The sequence below is a fragment of the Montipora capricornis genome, chromosome 3 (genome assembly GCF_036669925.1).
Source record: "Montipora capricornis isolate CH-2021 chromosome 3, ASM3666992v2, whole genome shotgun sequence".
NCBI classification, from domain to species: Eukaryota; Metazoa; Cnidaria; class Anthozoa; order Scleractinia; family Acroporidae; genus Montipora; species Montipora capricornis.
Window position 1 is genome coordinate 7609675 of NC_090885.1, and position 12500 is coordinate 7622174.

The 12500-nt window shown below is 38.2% G+C and overlaps 2 protein-coding genes across 3 annotated transcripts in view; one reads left to right on the top strand and one right to left on the bottom strand.

Annotated features, from left to right (window-relative positions):
• The window catches only part of LOC138042056 (ras-related protein Rab-8A-like), a 19308-nt gene extending 14435 nt beyond the window's left edge, over positions 1-4873 (bottom strand). The window contains exons 1-2 of the mRNA XM_068887795.1: positions 4683-4873; positions 4501-4561 (exon numbers count right to left, since the gene is read on the bottom strand). Of these exons, the coding sequence (XP_068743896.1) occupies positions 4501-4561; positions 4683-4806 (185 nt within the window). The 5' untranslated portion in view covers positions 4807-4873. The remainder of the gene's footprint in view (positions 1-4500; positions 4562-4682) is intronic.
• A 5001-nt stretch (positions 4874-9874) lies between these two features.
• LOC138042035 (ras-related protein Rab-13-like) overlaps positions 9875-12500 on the top strand; it is a 17225-nt gene continuing 14599 nt past the window's right edge. Inside the window, exons 1-3 of one of the 2 annotated variants that reach the window (XM_068887767.1) lie at positions 9875-10164; positions 10817-10877; positions 11556-11616. In XM_068887767.1, the coding sequence (XP_068743868.1) occupies positions 9948-10164; positions 10817-10877; positions 11556-11616 (339 nt within the window). In that variant the 5' untranslated portion in view covers positions 9875-9947. The remainder of the gene's footprint in view (positions 10165-10816; positions 10878-11555; positions 11617-12500) is intronic. The other variant, XM_068887768.1, reaches the window with a different exon arrangement.

The following is a 12500-nucleotide window of genomic DNA, read 5'->3' on the forward strand; positions in this document are numbered from 1 at the left end:
ACGAACCCAAGCACGAATGTTTATTTCATCGATAAACATACAGTTCAGGTTCAGAGTTACTTTGTTCCACACTATTAAAAGATAGAATTAATAATGTACAAAAGGCACACCATCAATAAACATGAAATTCTCCGAAATTGTTCGAGTTTACCTCGCTGAATACGACGGAAGTTCTACTCCTATTTGAAAGGTGTTGCATTACCTGTCAGGACTTCCTCTTGATGTAGCCGTATGCAAATTTTGATAGATCGTTGTTCGGGCATTCCCTTCTACTTTAATTTGTTTAAAACCAGCCGTATCAAATGATATGATACTAAAGAAATTGTTTCCCATTTATGAGTTGGTCGCTTCTTTTCATAAAAAGTTTTTAATTCAACGGAAAGGTAAAATGGAAATGAATTGTTGATTTATCTTTCAATTGGATCAATTTCACACCCTGAATATTATTTTTCACTCCCAATTTCACCGTGTGAATTTTTACCCTTAATTTCACGACGTGAAAGTTTTCATTGATCGTTCACGGCATGAATAGTTTCATGCCAAGAGTGAAAGTTTCTTATCGTAGAGTGATTACGGTGTATTCACGCCGTGAAAATTGAAATTCACGCACCGGGGCCGTGAAAAAATTTCATGGTATTCAATGAATCCATAAGGCTCTTTTTGCGTGAAGGGTCACAAACAATGCACGTATTTGAATGCCAAACTTAAGACAAGTCTTTGTATTCCTTCTGATTCATAAACATTGACTTACTTTTGCTTGTTATCCAATAAATTCTCGACGGAGCAACCTGCGCGTTTGTAACATGATAGCTTTTGCAGTATGTAAATTTTCTGTTATCGGCTCGTGGCTTTGTTCAGCTCCAAAAGTTCTTTGTTTCACTCAACAATGCAACACAAAGGAAATTTATGGTACTGAATAACAAAGGAAAATCAGACGCGCATGAATATACGTGTATGTGCGTATAAATATACGCATATGTGCGTATAAGTATACGCGTATGTGCATTTTAGTATACGCGTATACACTGCATATGCGCAGTTAACGTATATCTGAGCAGTACTGTATGAAGCAAATTTTGTCAAGTCTCGATCTGTTCCACTAGGAATTCGCGATTTGCCATTCATTATTTTGTATACATGAAGTAAAATACCGCTGACTCAACGGGTAGAGCCTGCAAACGGAAACTGCATGCGATAGTTCAAACCCAACAAAATGGGGTGTTTACATTCATATCAGTTGAAGTAAAAGAGAGACGAAGCTGTAACTAAATAAAATTGCTGAAATTCCTCTGGAAATATTTAGGATAGAGTGAGTCCTTTTTTATTCGCTTTTACAGCCGGAAAAATCATGCTCACAGCCGGGTAATTTTCCCGGCCCCGGCTATTATCTACATCCCTGACTGTTCATTACCTCAAAAAACACTTAAATGAATGGACAGGAAATGTGAAATTCAAACCAGTCTTTTTTCAAATGAAGGCATGCAACAGAGCTGAAAACATGCAGATATATTTTTAAAATGTCCTTTCCCTGATGAAGATTAAAAAAATCAGAAGACTGTTTCTTTCATCCTTTTAGTTTCTGAAGAACCCATGTGCACACCAAAAAGACAGCTCAGTCTCTTTTATCCACTTATAAACTTGTATGAATTACAGTCATTTCGCCTACGAGTCGTTTCGCCTACTGTATGTACGCAAACGTCTAGAGTCGATTAGCCAACGACCAATATGTCAGTTCACCTACGTCTTAAACTCCGTACTATGACAATCATTATGTAAAACAGTTGACCACCTTGAAACAACATAGAAATGAAATAAATAAAAACAAAAGATTTGACTAACCGGTTGTGTGGATAGACCATTCCTGCCACTTGTGTCGGTAAAATCTCAACCATTACACTCCGCAAATTTAACAGACTATGGCTCAGGTTCGGGCGCAAAGTCTATTAATCACACATTGCCCCTTCCTTTGCTGTGGACCAGAATGCTTCAAAAAAGATTGATAATAAGTAAGTCCTATTTGTATTTTCTTTCCTTCCCTCCGCCATTTTGTTCGGATCATTCTCCCGCAGGTTTGTGAACTCGCCCCAGGCTTCACGATCTCTCTGTTCCGAAGAAAATGGCCGAAGGAACTTAGATTTGCATTCTTCTTCGAAGCACTCCGGTCAACAGCGAAGGAAAAGGCAACCCGTGAGCCTGATTAGGATTAGCTTTAAAATTGCCACATTGAAGTCGATGTTTCGGTAGTGTAGAGGTTAAGTGCATTTGCTCTTAAGCCATTGAACCTAGTACGACAGTTCGGTCAACTTTTTCTAATTTTTGAAAAAAAAAATTTTCAAGGTTTTTTCTCCGCTTTTCTTTTTAATTCTAAGTGACATACGCTGCCAATCTATAATTGTAGTCCTAGTCCGTGTTCATTTCGCAACATTTTACAGTAAATTCGTTAATCAGTCCCTTTTACGTACAAACTTATTTATTGTTTACATATAAAATGAGTTCACAAATGCAATTTCATTACTGCAAGCAACTTTTTGAGATTTATAATCATACTAATAATCAGTAAGTTTAACTTATTACATGCATGCGGGGACGTGTGGGTTGTCCGTGTGACTCCCGCCCCTTAAACAACAGACCATTGGCGATTTATTCTAATAAACTCGATGTATGTGGGGACGTTTAGGTTTTACTGGTAACGAGCAGGTCCATTCAGATGGGAGCAGCAGCCGAGTAGTATGTTAATGAAAAGTCTCACATTCTTTAGTAGTGGTGGGTCGATGATCGATTATAATCGAAAGTTGATCGAAAAGTTCAAGCGACGCGACAATCGATTTTGCTTTTTTCATAATCGATTGTCGCCGAAAAATTAGCAATTTATTGGGGACAAATAAAAGTATTAAAATCAATAAAAATGTTCGTTTAATATCTTGTGTGGGTTGTCTTTTTTCATGGACTCATAACTTCTAAGTCACAACGGCAGATAAGATTGACTGTGTTTACCTGGCGGTACCCTGTTCGCTGTGTTGTTGTCACTTCAAATGCTTCACGCTTATTTGAAAGATGTGGCATGCTAAGCCGCTTTGTATTTCGTAAACAATTGAAGCAAAACATAAATTACAAGTTCACTGTTTCGCGTTTGTAGTATCACTACCATCCAAAATAAGTTTTGAAATAGATCTCAAATGTATTTGCAAATCACCAGAGGAAGATAATGTCACCTCTGATCCAAGATGAACAATTGTTCGTTTTGGCTTGAAAATGTTTGTTTCGCTCTCCCCAATCTCTCCCCAATTCCCAGTGTCCTCTCTCAGACATGCCTCGCTTACATGTTGCTGACGAGTCCAATATGGCGGCTAAAATGGACGAGTTGGAGATCTTTCGCTATCCTGGAAGCGCCAGGTCAAAAGTGTGGGAATATTTTGGTTTTCATCAAGTGAAGGAAGGGCCCACTTTGACTTCTATTTAGATGAAAAATATGTGGAATGCTTATTGGTAGATTTTTCCGATTATAATCGATGATCGATCGGTTGGGGCAATATCATTATTTCTGATGATTGAATGTGAAATCTCAACCGATTCCCACCACTATTCTTTAGTATAGGCCACTCAAGGACTCATAGTTTTTTCTGTGAGTTTCGACAAGGACTTTTAAACAACGTTTTTACATATGAATCGTAGGCGAACTGACATATTGGACGTAGGCGAACAGACAGTAGGCGAAACGACCAGTAGGCGAAACGACCGGTTACCACTTGTATAGAAAAATGACAAAAATGCAGTTTGAAGTTGTTTACACCTGCAAAGCTACAACCATGAACTTGTTCACTTCAATTGAAATTAATATTTCCCAGTGATACTGACAAAAACAAAAGCTGTCTTATAAGAGAAAACCTCACATCAATGCTTGTCCAAACAACCATTTTCTCCATGTCACCTACTTGGAATTGACTATCACAAGTATCATTAACTAACAACTGTAGGGTCCAGAGAATATCACATGTCGAACAAGATCACTGAGCTCAGGGTATTACCGGTTAATTTTACCTTTTTGCATAGCTTGTACTCACGGACAATGACTTTATAATTGCTTTTGACACAGCAATGGGGTAAACAATTCAAAATCAGCTGGTAAGGAGATTGAAGGCCATTTCAAGGAAACATTCCACAAGGAATAAACCAAAAGTCAATGCGTTAACCTTTGAGCTTGGTTGGGTGCATTTCATCTTGAAAGTAGAACAAATAGCTTTTTCGTCATCTGATATTTTCTTGATACGTAAGGTCAACTTTGTTACAGCTTAAACTATCTCAAAACACAAAGTTCTTGATAATTATTAAGCAACGGAATCTATGATAATATGTCTAATCAATTAGCTCCGTTTTGTCTTGTTGTAAGTCTGTATGTAATAAAAAAGAGCAATAGCTTCGCTTGGTATACGCAGCTGCTCAGTCAATCATTGCCCGGAATAAGCACCGAGATCAACTGTGCATTTTGACGTACGTACTCACCATATTTGAAGCTTTATCTTCTTTCCATCCAACTCTATGGTCCTTATTTTAAAATCAATCCCTAAAACCCACAAGAGAATTCTTCAACAGGAGTGAAATGTAGCCGAAGCCGCCCAAATTCCACAGCAATGATGACAAAAAGCAAAGCACAAACTCTTGCAAAGATTGCGAAATACACCGACCTATTGTGGAGATGAAGGTCGAATTAAAAGCATCTTCAGAGAATCGGAACAACACGCACGTTTTGCCCACTCCTGAGTCTCCAATAAGCAGCAGTTTGAACAGAAAATCATATGTTTTGGCCATGCCAGAACACTAACTGGCTTCTGCTCTTTCTGTCTGCTCGACTTTCTCAACTGTTGAACTGGGCAGGCGTGGCCTCAAACTACGACTGCGCATTGTACAATAATAGGTAACCAAGCCGGAAGCAGAATCGTACATGCTTGGGCTCTATTTCCGGTTCTTACAAACTTCGAAATAATCTTCGGAGTGTTTTCACTCACGTGATCAGTAACCTTGTTTTTCCACCAAAACACGTTTGCACGATAATGGAGCTCAATTCCCGGAGGACTAGTTGGGTACACCAACATGACCGCCGTTTCATTGTTTAGGAACACCAACATGGCCGCCGTGACATCACGTGAAAACACTCTCTTGGAGGGTAATGTGAAGTGCTATTTTCTGCCCATGTAAGCCATGTGTGGGTAGAAAATAGCACTTCACATTACCCTCTAATAGTTATTTCTGTTGAAGTACAAGTGCTACACGGCCAACGTTTGCAAAGACGTAACCCTTCCTTACAACAATTGCAACAATTGTTGGCGTGAACTTTTTTTCACAAACGCGATGATTCTGCTGAGTACATGAAATTATTTTCCAGAAATAATAATAATAATAATAATAAAGACGTTCAAACAAACGTGAAACTAATTAATAATATTCTTTCAGCAGCAACAATATATTAATGTGATACATGGAATAAACAATGATTTACAAGTGCATGTTTGTAGTACTACCATGCCGACTTTCGTAAGTATATCGTTTAAACTGGTGTTTTTACAGTTGAAAGAAATTATAAAGTTTTGTATGGGTAAAGGACCATACCATGCCCTCCAGTCACGCTTCAGTGGTTTTCATACATATCCTTGTATTTTCCCAAGGTTTAAAACTTCTTTTAAATTTTTTCTTCGCGGATTGAGAGTCTGAAAATTTCCACATTTGCACTTTTATTCTCGCCTATTCGACCCTTGGTAAGAATGGAAATCTTAGCTCTGTTTTTGGCGCTAATTATGGAAAATTTCACTGGAAGGCAAAAGCTTTTCGTTCGTAAACAAAAGTATGGGATTCTGGAGGGTTTAAATGATCATGAAATCTTTACCTTAATTTTGTATTCTGGCTAAGTCAAACACGGTTCTTCCATTTCTGGAATTTATAAAGCCCGCGCTTCAAGTTCACCACTGTATGAGTCATGTGACCAATTTGTTGCAAAAGGCCTATTTTAGGAAACCAGGAACCCATAAATAGGAGCGAGCAACTCCCATACTAAGCATTCACGGCATTCTTACAGACTGATCTATTTCTAGATTACCTTTTCCGCCTAAAAACAAAGGCAGTTCCGGCTCGGTGACGCTATGACGTCAAGTTAGTTTCTTGTGATTTATCATCGGGCTCCCTAGGGAGTCTCATTCGCGGGAAATTCAATCTAAAAATAAATCGGTCAGTGAAAAAGCCGTGACAGGAATATAGGGCAGTTGCTCGCCCCTAGTCATGGGTTCCTGAGGAAACTCAGTGGTATGGTATTTCATTTGGTTCAAAATTTCTACGACATGTTTATTTCACCGCGCACCGGTGGCTCAGTTGGTTGAGCCCCGGGCTGTCACGCGGGAGGTCGTGAGTTCAACTCTGGCCAGACCAACACTCAGGATCTTTAAATGACTGAGGAGAAAGTGCTGCCTTTGTAATTACATCTGCAAATGGTTAGACTCTCTAGTCTTCTCGGATAAGGACGATAAGCCGGAGGTCCCGTCTCACAACCCTTCAATGTTCATAATCCTGTGGGACGTAAAAGAACCCGCACACTTGTCGTAAAGAGTAGGGCATGTAGTTCCCGGTGTTGTGGTCTGGTCTTTCTGGTCTGGATAGGGTAGGGTGGAGCACCTCGCATAGGACCTCGAGTCCTGTTCATGCTCCTTCCCTCTGGGCAGGTTTGCCCAGTAGAAGAGACAAACCAGATGTCTCGTAAATCGAAATTTCATCTTAAAGGATATGATTCACTAAAAATTGGATTCACTGAACTATATCAGGAGTTCATCTAAAGCGCCATACTCAGTTTAGTCCATGGATATGAACATGGTAGAGGAACATACTATTTATATTCACTTCTTGCACTAATCCCATAATACACCTCTTTTATAAATATTTTTGCTCTTTGGCCATTTCAATTTCAGCAGGAAAAGAAAACAAACAGCGGTTACAAACATTTTCATTTTATTCTTGACGTTTCGTATGCTGCAACATACATTGTCAGAAGTGAACTCTTACGCAAAAATTTAAAACTTGAGCGAGGCAATGGTGACTAGTTTATAATACAAAGTATTATAACAAAATTGTAACTTCCGGTAGTTGATACTTCCGGAAGAAATTAATTAAGAAAAAGCTTCTCACTAGCAATGTTTTCATTAAGAGAGGGTTTTAAGTCCCTGATTAATAGTGATTCTTTAATTTTACACTGCAGGTCAGACTTTCCAGTAGCGAGGATTTCAAAATGGTCCCATTTGATGTTATGGCCGGTAGAAATAGTATGGTCTGCAACAGCAGAGGCGTGACCGACTTGTGTAAGAGCTTTGAAATGCTCGGACTTCCTATCATGCAATCAACTTTTTGTCATGTAGAAGGAATCACAGTACCAACAACTGGCTTTGTATACTATTTTAGATCTTTGAGAACGACTGAAACGAGGCTTTGTAAGGAAAAAAAAGACTTAATCCTGCAGGTGTTTTGAAAAATAACCCTAAGATTAACACTGCCATAAAACTTACTGATAAAAGATTTAACACTTCGGGCAAGAGCTTCACTTTGAAAGCCGAAATAAGGCAAGACAAGAAAGATATCTTTCTTAGGAACAGTGGTGGTAGGTTCACCTCTTTTATCCCCGTGACAAAAGTGGTCAAGCTTTTGTGACCGATAAGCCCTCCGACGTCGAGCGGCGATTGACGTTCACGAAAATAATTGAGCTAATGTTGCTTCTACAGAACATACACTATCAAAAAACAACGCACCAAACACTACGTTTGCTTGATAAAATGTCTCTTTTATTTTACCGGGGCTAAAAATACACTTTACGATGTGTTATAAATTAAACGCTAAAAACGTGTGAAATACAATTTGTTGCCTGCTCTGCTGTCTGAGAGAATGATGAATAATGTATTGTCTTTGATGAGAAAACAACTTTAGAATGTTCCGTGGGTAAAATAATTGGTGAAAGCCGGTCTTTGATTTCGTTTGACGAATCGGTCAATTTTGAAATATCCAGTTAATCAATGAAAAACTATGGCATCGAGGGCCGGAAATTTGTTCTTGGCAAAAAAAGACTTCTGCCTATTATATTAACTATTGGGGGAAGGAAGCCTGGTGCAGGGGCGGACCGAGGGGGAGGGGGAGAGGTTGAATAGGGTGGCTAGCCACCCTCATTTTGGCTCCTTTTTGTTTTTTATATGAATTTATATGCTTTTTATTGCATTTTTATATCTGCTGGAACAGATACTGTTTACCAGACGTGAACATTTTTATTAATGCAAAACAAAACCAAAGTCAAAATGGCAGCCTAAACTATCTGGACTTTTGGCAGAGTATATATTTCGATTCTTTCAATTCACCCCCCTTAAAATATTCCTAGATCTGCCATTGCTGATGAACTGAACTATCACGTGATGAATTTAAACTGAACTGGAAAATGTGCATATCTGGACAGTGTTCGTTGGTGGCTTGAACTTGATTTCTTTCAGAGCAAACCAATTTAACGCTAGAAACAACGCTCTACGCCTATGATCGACTAACATCTTTATTTCATGAGTATTATTTTCAAGAGTCTATCACCCAAAAGTAACATTTCCCCAAATTTACCTAGTCCCCATCAGTTTGAGAAAAGTGTCTGTTCAGTTTATGCCCCGTCCACACGTATCCGGAGATTTTTGTATCCGCAAATTTTTTTTATGCGGATACAAAAATATCTGCGTCCACAAGTAGCGTATACGAATCGTATACGACCGTCCACACGTATCCGATTCGTATCCGGACATCTCAAATGATTAGTCAACAGAGCATGCGCATTACAAAGAAAGCTGAGCCTGCGATAATTTTGGCGCCAAATTCGCGGCTTTTTTGTTTGTTTACTTGAGGTTTCAACACGTGTGAGGTTGAAGAGCGAAAAAAATTCCTGTTAAAAAAACACCATAAAAAATGTCTCAATTAAGAGAAAAACAGAAAAAAACCAAAGACTAGAAGCCGCATAATGCTTAGACGTCTTCTCGAGTAGTTAAAGTTTAGATTTAACATTGCAACATTTAGTTCGAGACACGCTATTAGGCTTGAAAGTAGTCCTAGTAGCATTGAACACACCCAACGTTTCTGCTCGCCGCCATTTTGGAAAATCTCACGCGGAAAAAGACTGGTTCTGATACTGTGACGTCAGCGTATACAAAAATATACGGATACGAGCGTTCACACGTATCCGGATACACAGCGTATACAGAAATTTCCACTCTGGAGAGCGTATACAGATATCTCCGGATACACCGAGCTTATACGGCGCACATTTGTGGACGCTAGGTGTATCCACATAAAAAAAAATTGCGGATACAAAAATCTCCGGATACGTGTGGACGGGGCCTTAAACCAAGTTTTGCGCGAAAATACACAATAGACCAAATGTTGTACCCAATTCAAACCTTTTGGGAATAAAACGTTTTGTTCCAGATATTTCCATATCATGTAAATGTAAATGCTACATTGTAATGCAATGACAATACGCAAAGAATCTTAAACTCGGGAGATTTGAATTCGGTACAACATCCAGTTATAAATTAGCTGATTTGGTCTATTGTGTATTTTTCCGCAAAACTTGGTTAAAATAAACACTTTTCTAACGCTGATGGGGACAAACCTGATACCAGGTTCTTACTCTTTGGGTAAAGGACTCCTGTTATTTCCTTGTTATTATAATTTTTTCGGTAGTCAATTTGAGTGGATGGTCCATTGAGTGATCCTATCATGTTGCTAAAGTTGGGGGCGGGTGTCATCGAAATGTACCAATCCGATTGAAGGATGCAATGAAAACAGGAATATGCAGTTTTTTAGGCTTGAATTCAATCAATTCTGTATTAAAAGTGCTCCATATTTCAACCACATGTTTCTGTATCAGCAACATCTGAACAACATGACTTCCGGTGATGTGCATACGTCACAAGTTGGTCTCCATTCAAGTGGACTTCCGTGTAGCTATTTGCAAATTCGCCGTGTTGGTGTTTAGCATTGAAGTTATGGGAGAAAAAGACTACGAAGTAACCTACAAAATTCTGATTCTTGGAGACAGCGGTGTGGGAAAAACTTGCCTAATATTTAGATTTATTGAGGATATATTTTCAGATTCGTATATCTCGACAATTGGTAAGCTGAAGTTTGTGTTGTTTGTAAAGACCTCGCAAATTCCGCGGTATGTCACGAAGACTCGAATTCGTTGATACGTATGACTTGGTTATCTATTCCTCTGGAACTCAAAGTTTCAGGTGAAAAAACCCGAGAAATATCGATATTCCGCATAAATATTCAAGTGGAAAACAAGTGTCTTCGCATCCGTGGGTGATATTGAAAATTGCAAACCGATTGAAATTGCTGCTGATCTGTTTGTATCATGTAATGATTTTGAAATTATGCGCATTGCATGTTTCTTGACGAGAAAAAGCTCCCATCAAACGCAATGATATCACGTTAGGACCTATTAGACGAGAATTTGTTGACTTGGCATCCGATTTGACAGTAAAAGATGACCACTGATTTCTTCAGGATGAATCATGAGTATAGTGTCTCAAACAATTAGAGGCAATCTGCACAAACGCCGTCGCGTGTCGTCTGTTCGATAATTCAGTTCTTTTGTAGCTTGCGTCGCAAACAATCGATTATTCCTTTATTATATTTTCCTTTTGACTTGATTTGCGTTAATTGATAATTTCATTTTACAGTGTTCCCGATTAGTGCTCCAGCGTTAGAACGACAGTAGCCACTTAAAAAGTTCCTTTCCTTTCCTTTTCCTTTCCGAAAGGTATTGACTGCAGGAGCAGAACTGTTGACGTAGATGGCAAGAAAGTGCGGCTTCAAATCTGGTAAATACAAAAGCCTCGTTTTATTTATTTATTTTATTTTTTTGAAACTGAAGCAATTTAGTTCATTAAGACAGGCATATGTTGACTATAGAAAAGCTTATATACATCCTAGATAAGGTTTTGACTATTAACTAATTATTGTTGGCTCTGGCTGTGTGGTACCCTATCAATCTTTAATGACTTTTTTGACAAATTTTAGCGTCGGAAGTTCACGCAATGTTACAATATTTACTGATATTACTCGTATAATGAACGTTGCTCTTCAAGTTTCCGTGCGCCAAATAAGAGAGAATACCAAACTTACATTTTTAGATTTGATTGAATTCAAATGGTTTTGTATTATGCAGATTTTGCCTAAAATAGTTAATGATTTATGTAATTAATGCTCTAAGTACCCAATGCAAGTAATTGTCGTTTTATTGACTCAAATTTTAAAGAAAGTAACTAACTTATATTATTTAATTCTAACTAACAAACTTATTTGGGGGGGGGGGGGGGGGGTAGAAAAGAGAGCCATATTTCGGAAAAGTCATTATTCCCTAGCAAGCTTGAATGTTGTAGTTTTGTGAAACAGTTAATTAAAGTATTTGGGTAAAATATTTGTTAGCTAGAACAGTTGATAAATAATTGGTATTAGACGTTTGCCATAAAATATTTACATTTTTTATTTTATTTTAGGGATACTGCAGGACAAGAAAGGTTCAGAACCCTTACCAGTGCATACTTCAGGGGAGCAATGGTACGACTCTGCAAAAAAATATATTTTTGATTTCATTTGATCCTTAATTATTTTGTGATAATATGTTGAGGTTGCAATATCTTAGCTATCAGTGTAAATAATGATTTGTTTTCCATTGTTGCACATCATTGTCATATGTTTCAGAAAATGGCAAAACAGTTAAAGTTGTAAAAAGAAGACTTTGAATTTGGGATTATAAGTAAATAACGAGATTAGAGTAGGAGGGTCAGTGCTTTGAATTTTGAACTTGGGATTAAATTTTTTTTCAATCTTATAAATAATTCATGAGATTAGAGTAGCAGAATCATTGTTGTCGTGACAGCACTTACTTTCCACTAGTTGTGGCTGGGGTTTGTTTCCTACTAGACTCAATAGCAACGACTAAGATGACAGCAACAAGAACGTCACAAATGTGCATATTTAGTGTGCAAAAACAACAGCGTAATTTGCACGCCCTGCAAGCAGCACCTGCATTTTTCATTTTTGTCCATTTCTTGGCCGTCATCAGCAAAAGAACAAATTATGTGGAATAACCAAATTTGAGATTTTATGGAGGACATCAGCACTTGGAGATAAATTTCACTTTCCCTAAATTAAGTGTGACTCACATCGGTTACATTCTTGAGGGACTGCCACACCATTGTCATGTTCAAAAGCTTGGAATAGTCGCAAAGTGATTATAATAACACAAATTTATGTTTTGAGATGACATTCTCATTGCCGTTCCTGTCGTCATTGCTAAAGCTCCCTGTTATCACGAGTGGGTTGACTTTGTTTGTTCTTTGCTCTGCTTTGAGAGGTTTTTCCCTACTTCTCAAAAACAACTTCTGATTTGATCTGCTTTGGTTTCATAAGTCTTGATAGTCCTGGTATTCAGCAGAGAA